This window comes from Myxine glutinosa, chromosome 5, assembly GCF_964187855.1.
Source record: "Myxine glutinosa chromosome 5, kmMyxGlut1.1, whole genome shotgun sequence".
Taxonomy (NCBI): domain Eukaryota; kingdom Metazoa; phylum Chordata; class Myxini; order Myxiniformes; family Myxinidae; genus Myxine; species Myxine glutinosa.
This window is the reverse complement of record NC_136265.1, coordinates 18,967,564-18,982,842: the sequence shown is the minus strand read 5'-3', so window position 1 is coordinate 18,982,842 and position 15,279 is coordinate 18,967,564. Positions and strand designations below refer to the sequence as shown.

The 15,279-nt window shown below is 49.9% G+C and overlaps 2 protein-coding genes across 4 annotated transcripts in view; one reads left to right on the top strand and one right to left on the bottom strand.

The window, feature by feature from the left end:
- Positions 1 to 15,279, bottom strand: part of LOC144892212 (uncharacterized) — a 623,022-nt gene that overhangs the window by 180,972 nt on the left and 426,771 nt on the right. The gene's annotated exons all lie outside the window — the stretch shown is intronic.
- Positions 14,198 to 15,279, top strand: part of SLC5A10 (solute carrier family 5 member 10) — a 49,043-nt gene continuing 47,961 nt past the window's right edge. For all 3 annotated transcript variants that reach the window (XM_078777654.1, XM_078777655.1, XM_078777656.1), the window contains exon 1: positions 14,198 to 14,927. In XM_078777654.1, coding sequence (XP_078633780.1) covers positions 14,820 to 14,927 — 108 coding nt within the window. In that variant the 5' untranslated portion in view covers positions 14,198 to 14,819. The remainder of the gene's footprint in view (positions 14,928 to 15,279) is intronic.

The window sequence follows — 15,279 nt, the reverse complement described above, 5'->3', positions numbered from 1 at the left end:
CAGGGCCGGTGCCTTCCCGCCCAAATCGCCCAAAATAGGGACGCCATTACCGAAAATCCTATTTTCATCAATATCTGGAAAACTATACATGGCAGTATCACAAATCTGGTGTCTACACCCATGTTTTCATGGTCAATCATTATAAAGATGCATTTCTCCTTAGCCAGGGTTGTGTTTTTCCCGTCCCAAAGCACCCAAAGTGCCCAAAGTAAGGAAACCATTGCTGAAAATCCTATTTCCCTCAATATCTGGACAACTATACACGGGAGTATCACAAATCTGCTGTCTACACCCATGTTTTCATGGTCAAACATTACAAAAATGCAGTTTTCTCCTTAGTAAGGGTCATATTTTTCCCACCCAAAAGCGCCCAAAGTAAGGAAACAATTGCTGAAATCCTACTTTCCTCAATATCTGGAAAACTATACATGAGAATATCACAAATGATGTGTCTACACCCATGTTTTCATGGTCAATTATTACATTGCCAACAATTGCAGTGCTTTAAAAATGACTAAATTCACCATGTATTATCTAAACAATGGTGTATTATATTGTACCGTACATGGTGTTATGTAACATGTCTTGATTTTATTGCAAAATTTGCGATACTAGTTGCACCAATGTTTTTGATTTCCTTAAACCCCAAGGAACACAGCTGGGTTGGTGTCATTTTTTTCTATTATTCCAATGGTGGCCATTTTGAATTTCACAATGTCCACCATTTTTACATAAAAATAACTATATCTCAGATTCTAGAACAGCATCTAGTACAGTTATTTTGGTGCCAATGGGTAGGTTTATGGGATCAAATAATTCAAATTTACCATTATTTCCAATGTTGCTGAGTATCCATCTGCCAAAATTCAAGATGGTGGCCAAAATGGCTTCCAAAATGGACGCCACAGCAGAAAAAAAAATTCTGCCAGCTTAATGACTGTGGAAAAAAAACGTGACCATGATCACGGAAGATGGTGATAATACGAAATTAGTAGTACCCGACTGCAAAGCCGCAATGAGCCGGCGAAGCCAAAGCCTCTTGCCACTATTTTACCCATCACGATGGCATCAGTGGGTTAGGTAGTTGGTAGTAGGTAGGTGTAGTAGGTACCGTACCTGGTAAGACTTGGTAAAATAGAAGAGCAGACAGTCCTCCCCAATACCGACATACAATAAATGTCACAAGAAGCTTAAGGAAGTAACTATATGATGTGCTAGCTTAGGGCCTATTTTAAGAAATTTTAACTGGGCTTAATATACGTTTTCACAGTATGTGTGTAGTCTTCTAACTTCAGTCGCTGTCAGGACTGGTTCTCTCCGGGCACTGCGGCTTCCTCCACCAGAATAAGTTAGCTTGCAGTGATTAATTCGGTGAATTCCGTCTCAACTTCGGATATTTCTGGCCGTGAAAAACTATCCGTATTTCTAAACTAAATATGTAAACCGCTTATACCGTATTTCTGGCCGTGAAAAACTATCCCCGACGGCCACGAGATTTCTAAAAAATAATTCTTCGTCAATTTTAGAATATTTGACGCCGTTTTCACCATCCGAAACGCGTAATAAGCTTTAAAAAAATATTTTTTCAAATGCTCGAATCTCATTGGTTCCGGTGTTTGGTGACGATTTTCGTTGAAGATAACGAGGTTGGTCTTAACGTATTTTAATTACAAATTAGAGGTTCATTAGATTGTGAATCAAAGAACAACGGGTGAAACAAACTCCTATTGAACTTTTTCGCAATTGTTTTATGCAAACTTCCGCATCCGGTCGATGGCGGTCTCCATTGCGTGATTTGGTTTTAGAAATATTTTTTCAAATGCTCGACTCTCATTGGGTCCGGTGTTTGGTGATGCATTTCGTTGAAGATAACCAGGCCCGTGCGGGCCGAGGTTGGTCTTGAAGTATTTTAATAATAAATTAGAGGTGCATCAGATTGTGAATCAAACAATGACGGGTGAAAGAAACTCCTATTGAACGTTTTCAATTTGTTATGCATACTTCCGCATCCGCAAGATGGCGGCCTCCATTGCGCTTCGGAATTCTCGAGCCAAGGCATAATCAGGTTTTCGACATAATACGTACGCGTTTATTGACAACACCGGCTTCGCCGGCTACTGGTACCCGACTGCAAAGCCGCAATGAGCCCGCGAAACCAAAGCCTCTTGCCACTATTTTACCCATCACTATGGCATCAGTAGGTTAGGTAGTTGGTAGTAGGTAGGTGTAGTAGGTACCGTCGGTGTAGTAGGTGTAGTAGGTGTAGTAGGTACCATTTGCATTCTGGATGAGATTAAAATTGATAAAATTTACTTCTTGATTAATTCGGTGAATTTCGTCTCAACTTCGGATATTTCCGGCCGTGAAAAACTATCCCCTACGGCCGTTAAAATTTACTTCTTGATTAATTCGGTGAATTTCGTCTCAACTTCGGATATTTCCGGCCGTGAAAAACTATCCCCGACGCTGCGAGATTTCTAAATAATAATTCTTCGTCAATTTTAGAATATTTGACGCCGTTTGCAGCGTCCGAAACGCGTAATAAGCTTTTTAAAAATATTTTTCAAATGCTCGAATCTCATTGGTTCCGGTGTTTGGTGACGATTTTCGTTGAAGATAACGAGGTTGGCCTTAACGTATTTTAATTACAAATTAGAGGTGTATTAGATTGTGAATCAAAGAACGACGGGTGAAACAAACTCCTATTGAACTTTTTCGCAATTGTTTTATGCCAACTTCCGCATCCGGTCGATGGCGGCCTCCATTGCGTGATTTGGTTTTAGAAATATTTTTTCAAATGCTCGACTCTCATTGGGTCCGGTGTTTGGTGACGCGTTTCGTTGAAGATAACCATGCCCGTGCGGGCCGAGGTTGGTCTTAAAGTATTTTAATAATAAATTAGAGGTGCATAAGATTGTGAATCAAACAATGACGGGTGAAAGAAACTCCTATTGAACGTTTTCAATTTGTTATGCATACTTCCGCATCCGCAAGATGGCGGCCTCCATTGAGCTTCGGAATTCTCGAGCCAAGGCATAATCAGGTTTTTGACATAATACGTATGCGTTTATTGACAACACCGGCTTCGCTGGCTACTAGTACCGACTGCAAAGCCGCAATGAGCCGGCGAAGCCAAAGCCTCTTGCCACTATTTTATCCATCACCATGGCATCAGTAGGTTCGGTAGTTGGTAATAGGCAGGTAGGTAGTTGGTAGTAGGTAGGTGTAGTAGGTACCGTACCTGGTAAGACTTGGTAAATGAGAAGAGCAGACAGTCCTCCCCAATACCTGCATACAATAAATGTCACAAGAAGCTTAAGGAAGTAACTATACGATGTGCTAGCTTAAGGCCTATTTTAAGAAATTTTAACTGGGCTTAACATACGTTTTCACAGTATGTGTGTGGTCTTCTAACTTCAGTCGCTGTCAGGACTGGTTCTCTCCGGGCACTGCGGCTTCCTCCACCAGAAGAAGTTAGCCCGCAGTGATTAATTCGGTGAATTCCGTCTCAACTTCGGATATTTTCGGCCATGAAAAACTATCCGTATTTCTAAACTAAATATGTAAACTGCTTATACCGTATTTCTGGCCGTGAAAAACTATCCCATATGGCCGCGAGATTTCTAAAAAATCATTCTTCGTCAATGTTAGAATATTTGACGCCGTTTTCACCCTCCGAAACGCGTAATAAGCTTTAAAAAAATATTTTTTCAAATGCTCGAATCTCATTGGTTCTGGTGTTTGATGACGATTTTCGTTGAAGATAACGAGGTTGGTCTTAACGTATTTTGATTACTAATTAGAGGTTCATTAGATTGTGAATCAAAGAACGACGGGTGAAACAAACTCCTATTGAAGTCTTTTGCAATTGTTTTATGCAAACTTCCGCATCCGGTCGATGGCGGCCACCATTGAGTGATTTCATTTTAGAAAATATTTTTGCAAATGCTCGACTCTCATTGGGTCCGGTGTTTGGTGACGCGTTTCGTTGAAGATAACCAGGCCCGTGCGGGCCGATGTTGGTCTTAAAGTATTTTAATAATACATTGGAGGTGCATAAGATTGTGAATCAAACAATGACGGGTGAAAGAAACTCCTAATGAACGTTTTAAATTTGTTATGCATACTTCCGCATCCGCAAGATGGCGGCCTCCACTGCGCTTCGGAATTCTCGAGCCAAGGCATAATCAGGTTTTCAACATAATACGTACGCGTTCATTGACAACACCGGCTTCGCCGGCTATTAAATTAAATTGGACACATCTGGGTATCCGTAGTAAAAAAAAAAACAGCTTTAGAGGGCAGCACAGTGACTACAGGCTTTGTTTACTACAACCATCAGCTCATCTAATTGGGTGGAAGTTCTGCATGCCATTGTTTGTATCAAAAGGTGACTAGTGTCATTGAACAGTACTATTTTCCTTCTGAAGGACAATGACTCTGCAAGTTGTGAGTTAAGGACACAAGTTGGATGGAAATACCATAATACACCATTGTTGAGGTAATGCATGGTGAACTAGATATGTTAAACACTGTAAATGTTGTCAATGTAATGACTGACCATGAAAACATGGGTGTAGACACGTCATTTGTGACTTTAAACACTTTTCTTGCACAACGTTTCTAAAAATGTTTAAAACCTAAACACAAATGTCAAATTCATAAACACCGTCTGTTTAATAAACGCAAGCCATCAACTTCCTAAACATGTTTAGCATAAATTTAAACATGTTTAGAAACGTGGTGCAAGATAGTGTTTAGAAAAGTGTTTAAAGTTTAAACACTGTTTTTGCATATGGTATTATCATGTATAGTTTTCCAGATAATTAGGAAAGTATGATCTTTTAACAATGGTATCCTTACTTTGGGCGCTTTTGGGCTTGACCAAGGAGAAAACTGCATTTTTGTAATGATTGACCATGAAAACATGGGTGTAGACAGCAGATTTGTGATACTGCCATGCGTAGTTGTCCAGATATTGAGGGAAATAGGATTTTCAGCAATGGTTTCCTTACTTTGGGCACTTTGGGTGCTTTTGGGTGGGAAAGACACAACCCTGGCTAAGGAGAAATGCATTTTTATAATGATCGACCATGAAAACATGGGTGTAGACACCGGATTTGTGATACTGCCATGTATAGTTTTCCAGATATTGATGAAAATAGGATTTTCGGTTATGGCGTCCCTATTTTGGGCGATTTGGGCGGGAAGGCACCGGCCCTGACCCGGCAGCAATGCATTTTTGTGATGTGGGGGTAGAACCCTTTCAACCCACGTGGTCAGTTGCTTCGGCGCTTTTCACTTGAATAAACCTTCTGGGCTCCTGGTCTAATAGGAGCGACTCCCCATGGAGAACAATATATTGCTAACTCTGACATCATAGGTCACATGGTATGTCAGCCATATCAAATTGAAAAAAAAAATTGCCACCATTTTCTCCGAAACCGCTCAACAACAAAAAAATGAACTTGGCATATGTCATCAACTCCCCCATGGGGTATCTAGAGTGGTAACGATGACGTCATCAGTAAAGTCGTAGTTCAGCCATAATTAGCTGAATTGAAATCCTTCCACAAAAATCTGAAACTTCATATATCTGATCTATGACCCGATGTGAGTGAAGAATTAAATTTATGACATCATATGTCACATGGTATGAGCCTGGTGTTGGCTTAGCGGTTAGGGTGCTGGCTTGGGACCCTGGTCGATCGTTGAATTAATGCCAGGGGGGTTGACTCAGCCTGTCATCCTTCCGAGGTCGGCAAATTGAGTACCAGCTTGGTGGGATGAGTGTGCCGGTGTGTGCCCCGGTTTAGAATAGGTACACCATATCCCTGCGTGTAGTAAAAGGCGACTAAAGGGTTGGCGTCAGGAAGTGCATCCGGCCATTAAAAACTGCCTCAAAAAGGGAACCATGATGATTGTCATGGGGCCCGCAAGGCTAACCCCCACTCTAGCAGGGAAAATGGCATCAAAAAGGGAATTTTTTTTGTGTCACATGGTATGGCAGCCACATAGTATTAAGGGGAAAAAATGGCCATCATTTTCTCTGAAACCGCCCAAGGAAAAAAAAATTAAAGCTTGGCATATTTCATCAACTCCCCATGAGGTTTATGGGGAGATAATGATGATGTCATCAGTGAAGTGGTATTTCAGCCATTATTGGTTGAATTGAAATCATCCAAAAAATCTGAAACTTGGAAAAAACTTGGTGGACACGTTAGGGTATTTTATTATTATTATTTTTTGTATACAAGATCGAGGCTCGTGAAAGAGCTAACATTGATCACAAAAAGACAAACTGACACATAAAACACAAAATAAGGGGAGCGGAACACAAGATGGGGAGAGAGGGCGAAGGACACAAACACAACATTTGAGAGCAAGAACATCAAGAGCAATGTGGGAGGGAGAGGGCTTGGGGGGAGGTAGGAGAGGTATAAAACATATGAACACTGCAAGGACTTCCAGGAAAGAAGTTGGAATTTCAAAAAAAGTGTATCTTGGGTGAATTAGTGGGGGTGGAAAAGATCAAGGTGTTGGATGGGGGAAGATAAGAGATGGTGGTGAACAGCTGTTTTAAAGACCTGGAGTGGGATTGAAGGGAGTGGGGCAGCTTGTTCCAGAGGCGGGAGAAAAGGGGAATGAAAGCGTGAAGGTGAGCAGAGAGCCTTGATTTTGGCAGTTTCACCAGAAGAGGGTTGCGGGCAGATCTTGTGCGACCTGTAGGAATATTTGGAGGACAGAGCACAGAGAGAGCTGGGGGAGCAAGGCCGGAGAGAAGTCGGTAGAGGACAGAAAGACCACCAACCTGCCTGCGGTGAGTGAGTGAAAGGCCCTCGGAGTTAGCTTCATCGCGGGAGATTCCAATGATTCTGAACGCTTTGGTTTCAACAGCGTGAAGACGAGCTAGGTGTGAGGCAGGAGCACCAGCCCAGAGGGGAGAGCAGCGGATGAAAGCCTTGTATGTGGTGAGGATCTCAGGTGCGCCAAGGAAGGACTTTGCACGACGGAGGATGCCCAGTCGGCGACGGCCTTTGGAGGCCAGCTTGGAAATGTGGTTTAACCAGGAAAGATCATGGCAGATAGTGAGACCCAAAATCTTGAGCGACAGAACTTCTTGGAGAGGATTGTTGAGAAAGTAGATGGGAGGGTTTTCCAGTCGGTTATTACAAGGACAAATTGAGTAGATTTTGGTGATACAATTTTGGAACCGGAATCGGATACAATCAATGATTTTTTTTTTTTTTTTTAAGTTTAAGAGATTCTTCACCATTTTAGTGATTCTTTTTTTAATGATTTGTCGCCATTGAGAGAGGGGCCAAAAACGACATATATCGCGATATTTCAAAAAGTTGTGAACGGATTTTAACAAAACTTGATGGATGAGTTGGGTAGATGACAAGAACAAGCTGATTAGATTTTGGTTCAGATCCGAATCCAGATCGAGCCTATCAGTGGATAGAGAACTGTTCAGCCTGGCAGAGGTATCACTACCTATCATAACTTGCTATCACTGTATAAAAATCCAAAGCTTTGTTGCAAGATTCATTCCACACGCCTTCTTCAAGCAGGGCTCTTCTTTTCTTTGGATGATTTGGCTCTTCTTTCTTGTTGGACGATGACGTTGATAGGAATGGCTACTTAGAAATGGAACAGATATTCTTATTTGCGAATTTGCAACATCAATATTTTCCATGGAGATGCCAGTGGTTGAAACAGGATGCGGTGTGCACACGCAGTATGGCCAACATCTAGGATCACCTCCTTTCCTGACTCGGCAGCAGCCTCCTCTAAAAGTGTTTCCTCGCACACTCTGACAAAGATGTCCCCTGGCTATTGTCAAGCCCAGACATGAATCCCTGCAACTTCTTCTCACGAGGATTCCTTAAGCACCGAGTCCACAAGATGCTCCCGAGGAGACTTTCGACGACCCCAAAATGGTGCTTTGTGTGCGCATCTCTCTCCCGCTGAGACGTTTTTCTCCTTATTCACAACGGAGGCACCAATAACATCAAGATTGGCCTCGATGGTCGAATGCTTATTTGCCTTTTACTTTTACTGCGTTCCCTCCGAGCAACGTCCTTTCCTCATCGCATCTCGTCCTACGGTTCGGTCAATTATGTTGTAATTACTGTTTTTCAGCCTGACTGTCCTGCTAATGGTTGCTGTGTTTGCAAAGGCCATTAACGGTGCAGAGAGAAACGTAGGAAATGATGGCCCAACATCTGGTTTAAAGAGCCTGGTATTACGATCCTGTTTTATCATGAAAAATAACGCCCCGAGGTCCGTGCGTGGCCCGGGCATGGCTGCATCGTGATGCCCTCCTGTTTCTGGGATGCCCTCCTCTTTTTTGGATGCCCTCCTGTTTTTGGGGCCCACATTTTACCAGCAGCCCCACTTTAGCAGTTGTTGACCCAAAATGTGCGCCTCACTACATTAGACCCGTGCACAGAAGTTGTAAGGAGAATTGAGTGCTCACACGGAGGCCGACTCACTCTGAAGGATGTGATGGACCATCGTTTTTAACTAGAACATTGTAAGGCCGGGTGGAGGCACCCTACTGCCACTACGGATGTAGCAGAATCGGTTCCGATTGTTTTGGGTGCGCATTAGCACATGACCTATAGGAGATGACACTACTCAAACTAGGTAAGCAAAGGCAGTCGTAGTAAACCAAACTCTTTTGTGAAGCTGGTGACACATTTTGGGAGAATCGTTGAGGATCATTACCTCCGCCACCTAAGGTGGACGTTCACCCTGTCTGTTTGTGAACAGGATATCTCAAAAATTTGTCGACGGATTCGAACGAAATTTGGTGGAGATGTTGAGAGGGCGACTAGGACTAATCGATTCAATTTTGGTGAAGATCCGACTATGGATTCGGATATGTGAATTGTTAAAATTTTCAGTGATTCTTCACCATTGAGTGAAAGGGCCAAAACCGATACATAGCAGGATATCTCAAAAAGTTATGGTGAAGGAGCCGGGGCTCCCACGTCGATCGGAAGAATGGACGCGACAAAAAGCTAGAATTCATCTGAGTTGCTTTAATGAAATCAAACACTCAGGCACTCTGAAAAACCGTTTATCAGTCAGCAATATATATCTATTCCGCCAGGGGGTTTGCCCAGGCCCGGCGCCAGGGGGCGTGGCCCAGCGTCCTGGCTGCGGCCTGGCAAGTTGAGGGCGAGCCTGCCCGGGCATGCCCGGGCATGCCCGGGCGTCCCGACTGAGGCCTGGCAAGTTGAGCGCGGGCCTGGGCGTCCTGGACGAGCCCGGCATGGTGATCGCTCCGCGTCCTTGATAGGTGCAAGGCGATTGTGAAAACTCAGCGGCAGCCGCTACACACGTCCCCCCAGAATCGACTTGCACCGGCAGGGTCAATTTGAGGGGGGTCCTGATGACCCGGCCGAAGCGACCCCTGGCGGGTCGTGGGAGGGGGTCCGGTGAGGTGGTGGGCGGTCGAGTGGGGGGCACCGTGGACGGGGGACGGCCTCGCCGCGGCGGAAGGGCCACCCGTGGTGGGTGGTCGACGTCCACGTGCGCCGGCTTGAGGCGGTCCACAGCAATCCGGTCCGACCTGCCGCCGATGTCGATGACGAACGACTTGTCGTCCCGTCGCAGCACCCGGAAGGGCCCGTCGTACGGCGGCTGGAGTGGCCACCGATGTGCGTCGTGACGCACAAAAACATAATCCGCTGTGCGGAGTGCTGGGGGGACGTAGGACTGGGGGTCACCGTGGTGGGATGTTGGCACGGGGGCAAACCATCGGGCGGCCTCCTGGAGGTCCGAGCGCTGGTGAGCTGCGGACCAGGGACTGGTAGCGTCGGGCACAAATTCGCCCGGGACGCGTAGCACCTGGCCATAGACAAGCTCGGCGGTGGATGCCTGGAGGTCCTCCTTGGGGGCCGTGCGAAGGCCCAAAAGGACCCACGGCAGCCGGTCGGCCCACCCGACGTCTTGAAGGCCGGCCATGAGCGCGGCCTTCATGGAGCGGTGGAATCGCTCGCACAACCCGTTTGCTTGGGGGTGGTAGGCCGTAGTACGGTGGAGCTTGATCCCCAGGTTGCGGGCGACCGCGCCCCACAGCTCGGAGGTGAACTGTGGACCGCGGTCTGACGAGATGTCCGCCGGTGCGCCAAAGCGGGCGACCCAGGTGGCGATGAAAGCCTGCGCCACGTCGGCGGTGGTGGTGGAGACGAGGGGAACGGCCTCCGGCCACCTGGTGGTCCTGTCCACCATGGTGAGCAGGTGTGTGAACCCCCGTGACGGGGGGAGGGGGCCCACCAGATCCACGTTGACGTGGTCGAAACGTCGTTCGGGCACGGTGAAAGGTGCCAGCGGGGCCTGGGTGTGTCGGTGGACCTTGGCCCGTTGGCAGGCCGTGCAGGCGCTGGTCCAATCGCGGACGTCCCGACGAAGGCCGTGCCAGACGAAACGCGCCGACACCAGCTTCTGGGAAGCTTTCCGGCCCGGGTGGGAAAGGCCGTGGAGGGAGGCGAAGATGCGGCGTTGCCAGGCGACGGGCACGATGGGGCGAGGCTGGCCTTGGGAGACGTCGCAGAGCAGGACAGTGTCCGCGCAGGGGATGTCGGCCAGGCGGAGGCCCGTGTCCGCCGCCCGGAGGGCTTGCACCGTGGTGTCGGTGGTTTGGTCCGCCGCCATAAGCGCAAAATCCACGCCCAGGTGGACCGCGTTCGCGTTGGCCCGGGAAAGACAGTCGGCCACGGCGTTGTTTTTGCCGGCGACGTGCCGGATGTCCGTGGTAAACTCCGACACGGCGGAGAGGTGGCGCTGTTGGCGGGCCGACCATGGCTCCGTGACCTTGGCCATGGCGTAAACCAACGGCTTGTGGTCGACGAACGCCGTGAAAGGTCGGCCCTCCAGGAGGTGGCGGAAATGGCGGACGGCCAGGTGTAGACCGAGGAGCTCCCGGTCAAACGTGCTGTATTTGAGCTCGTTCGGCCGGAGCTGCCGGCTGAAAAAAGCGAGTGGCTGCCAAACCCCGTTCACCCATTGTTCATGTACGGCGCCCACCGCGTAGTCGGAGGCATCCGTGGTGAGGGCGATGGGAGCGTTGAGCACCGGGTGAGCGAGCAGTGTTGCGTCGGCGAGGGCCCGCTTTGAGCCTTGGAAGGCCGCATCCATTGCTGCGGACCAGGCGATGTCGTGCTTGGCCGGCATGCCCCGGAGGGCTTCGTAGAGGGGCCGCATGAGCTGAGCAGCGCGGGGCACGAAGCGGTGATAAAAATTCACCATTCCCAGGAATTCCTGCAGGGCCTTTATGGTGCGGGGACGCGGGAACGTGGTGATGGCCTCGACCTTGGTTGGCAGCGGCACGGCCCCGTTCTTGGTGATGTGATGGCCCAAAAAATCAACGGCCGTCGTGCCGAAGTGGCATTTGGCCGGGTTGACGATGAGGCCGTGCTCGCTGAGGCGCTCGAACAGTGTCCGGAGGTGGAGGAGGTGCTCGGCCCGGGACGTGCTGGCGACGAGGATGTCGTCCAGGTAAACGAAAAGGAACGGCAGGTCACGCAGCATGCCGTCCATCAAGCGCTGGAACGCCTGAGCCGCGTTCTTGAGACCAAACGGCATCCGCAAGAATTCGAATAAGCCGAACGGCGTGATGACTGCCGTTTTAGGGACGTCGGCCGCCCTGACAGGTACCTGGTGATATCCCCGTATGAGGTCAATTTTCGAAAAAATGACCCGTCCCGCCAGACGGGCGGAGAAGTCTTGGATATGCGGGATCGGGTACCTGTCGGGGGTGGTAGCGTCATTGAGACGGCGGTAGTCGCCACACGGGCGCCATCCACCCCCCGGCTTTGGCACGATGTGCAGTGGCGAGGCCCACGCGCTATCGGAGCGCCGCACGATGCCGAGGTGCTCCAACGCGTCGAATTCGGCCTTCGCTACGGCGAGCTTGGCTGGGTCGAGGCGGCGGGCCCTGGCGTAGACCGGCGGGCCCGTGGTTGGTATGTGGTGCTCGATCCCATGCCGTACTGCGACGGCCGAAAACGTCGGCCGCGTGAGGGCCGGGAACTCCGTGAGCAGGCGAGCAAACTCGTTCGCCGCCGGGACGGCGCATGCCAGCTCGGTCGGCGCGGAGCTGCTCAATGTGCATACCAGGGAGCTGAAGGTTTCAGCGTTGATTAAACGACGCCGTTGGACGTCCACCAGCAGTCCGTGTGCGCAGAGGAAGTCGGCGCCTAGCAGAGCCACGGGCACGTTGGCGGTTACAAACGTCCAAGCAAAGCGTTGGCCGCCGAAGCAGAGGGTGACGTTGCGCGGGCCGAAGGTGCGGATAGTCGATCCGTTGGCCGCAACTAAGGAGGGGCCGCAAACCGCGGATTGCCTGTCCTGGTCAGAGGCGGGTATGACGCTCAGTTGGGCGCCGGTGTCGCACAGGAAGCGCCGTCCGGACGCTTTATCCGTAATGAACAGTAAGTTGCCCGTGTGGCCGGCGCTCATGGCTGGTAATGAACGCCGGCCCGGCCGTTTCCCGGCCTGCCGAAGGTGCACGGGGGTCGGCATGTCCGGGCTTTCTGTCCGAACCTGGCATGATAGTAACACCACGCTTGGTCAGGTGGAGGCCTCGGTCGTCGTGCCGGAGGTGGTCGGCTCGGTAGAGCGGCCGCCAATGGCGTCGGCAGTTCGGCCGTCGACCGTGCCGGGTGCTCGGGCGCCCTGGGTGTTGCGTCGGACGGCGGTGGGTCCCATGTCGCCGCTACGATGCGCTGTCCTGCGGCGGAGATCTTGTCGGCTTCTCTGGCAAGGGCCCGGGGATCTGTGATCGTCGTGCTTGCCAGGGCGAGGCGTACCGGGTTAGGCAGCTGACGGAAGAACAGCTCCCGGAACAGGAATGCCGGAGAGTGCTCGCCGAGCAGTGAAAGCATGTAGTCCATGCGCTCGGAAGGGCGCGTGTCGCCGAGCTCAGGCAGATCGAGCAGGCGCCGTGCGCATTCCGCCGATGGGAGGGCGAAAGCATCGAGGAGCAGCTTCTTAATCGCGCCGTATTTGTCAGCGGCTGGCGGGCTTTCGAGGAGGCTCAGGGCGCGGGCCGCGGTAACCGACCCGAGCGCAGCTACCACATGGTGGAAGCGGGTGTCGTCGGCCGTGATGCCTCGCAGGGCGAACAGGGACTCCGCCTGTGCGAACCAAACCGCCGCGTGAGCCTCCCAGAAGGTAGGCAGTTTAAGGGCGACTGCCGTGTCCATGTCGATAGGTCACCAATGAAGGAGCCGGGGCTCCCACGTCGATCGGAAGAATGGACGCGACAAAAAGCTAGAATTCATCTGAGTTGCTTTAATGAAATCAAACACTCAGGCACTCTGAAAAAACCGTTTATCAGTCAGCAATATATATCTATTCCGCCAGGGGGTTTGCCCAGGCCCGGCGCCAGGGGGCGTGGCCCAGCGTCCTGGCTGCGGCCTGGCAAGTTGAGGGCGAGCCTGCCCGGGCATGCCCGGGCGTCCCGACTGAGGCCTGGCAAGTTGAGCGCGGGCCTGGGCGTCCTGGACGAGCCCGGCATGGTGATCGCTCCGCGTCCTTGATAGGTGCAAGGCGATTGTGAAAACTCAGCGGCAGCCGCTACAATGGCTGGATTTGGACAAAACTTGGTGGAGAGGTTGGGTGCCTGACAAGGACTAATCGATTCAATTTTGGTGAAGATCCGAATCCAGATCAGGCCTATCAGTGGGATACAAAACGTAAACTACTTGGCCTGGTGGAGGTATGCTCTCCACCTAGTGCTATTCTCGTTGTATATTTACCTGTTGCTAAGTGCTCATTCTGAAAAGTCTTCATTCTCTGTCTGTACCATCTGTGTATGTCTGTATACTTGTCTGTCTGTGTGCATTTTGCATCTCTTGGGGGGGGGGAGGGGGGGGAGGGATACTGTACATAGAAATTCCATACACAGTCAGCTGTTAGTCAAACACACATTATATAAATAATTAATAGCATGGCAGTTACATGGTTTTACCTTTTCTTTCTATTAAATAAATAATTATGATCATACTGTGGCCTCAGAAAGGCCCTTTTGCCCCCTCGTTCACTGTGCTGACCAAGCAGGTAATCAAATGGTGCTTTTGGGTGCCGAGTGTGTCCACCTGCCGGGGGGCGCTGACTGGCCTGATCCGCACCATTTAACACGCGTGACAATGGGGACGGAGTCGCAGAGCCGGGCGTGAAAGTCGCAGACATCGCTACTCCCTCGAGTCCCGCTCCGTCTTCAGATAGACGGGAATCTTGGAGTCCGGTGGATGCGGCAGTCGAGGATTCGGTTACCTGTCTTGCTTTCTCATCTCGTTAATTTGTAATCCTTATTTAGTCATCTCTTAATTGTCAAACGGGAAAGTAAATAATTGCCAAAAGGACAAGAGAAATCTTGGGAGGACAGAGGTGCAGTACTTGCTGGAAGGTGCAGCACTTGCTTGAAGGTGCAACACTTGCTGGAAGGTGCAACACTTGCTAGAAGGTGCAGCGCTTGCTGGAAGGTACAGCACTTGCTTGAAGGTGCAACACTTGCTAGAAGGTGCAGCGCTTGCTAGAAGGTGCAGCACTTGCTTGAAGGTGCAGCACTTGCTTGAAGGTGCAGCACTTGCTTGAAGGTGCAACACTTGCTGGAAGGTGCAACACTTGCTAGAAGGTGCAGCGCTTGCTAGAAGGTACAGCACTTGCTTGAAGGTGCAACACTTGCTAGAAGGTGCAGCGCTTGCTAGAAGGTGCAGCACTTGCTGGAAGGTACAGCACTTGCTTGAAGGTGCAGCACTTGCTTGAAGGTGCAGCACTTTGTGGAAGGTGCAGCACTTACCATGTGGAACACGAGTAACACGACAGGATTGCCACAAGCAAAGTTCAGTTCTGCAGACGTCGGAGTGATTGTCGTGTACTTTGTCGTTAACATCGCCGTCGGAGTCTGGGTAAGCTTGTTCCGTTTTCTTATCCCCGAGGTTACCCTCAAGGCTTCTCTTAGGATGATCGTTATGAAACATCACAATGGATGCAAATTTCCAACAGAACGGGGAGGCTTGAATATGTCTTTCACAGTCCAATATTTTTGTTGGACTTTAACTTCATGTTCTTCTTCTTCTTTGACAAATTCTTTAAAGGGCTCTTCCAGCCGATCACAAAGCGATGAACATGTGTGTGTGTGCAATGCATGTACATTGTACATGGATGTTCGTCCCAATTCATTACCTCCACCACCAAAGGTGGACGCAGGTTATCTTTTTATCCCCGTCTGTCCCTTTGTCTGTCTTGAACAGGATATCT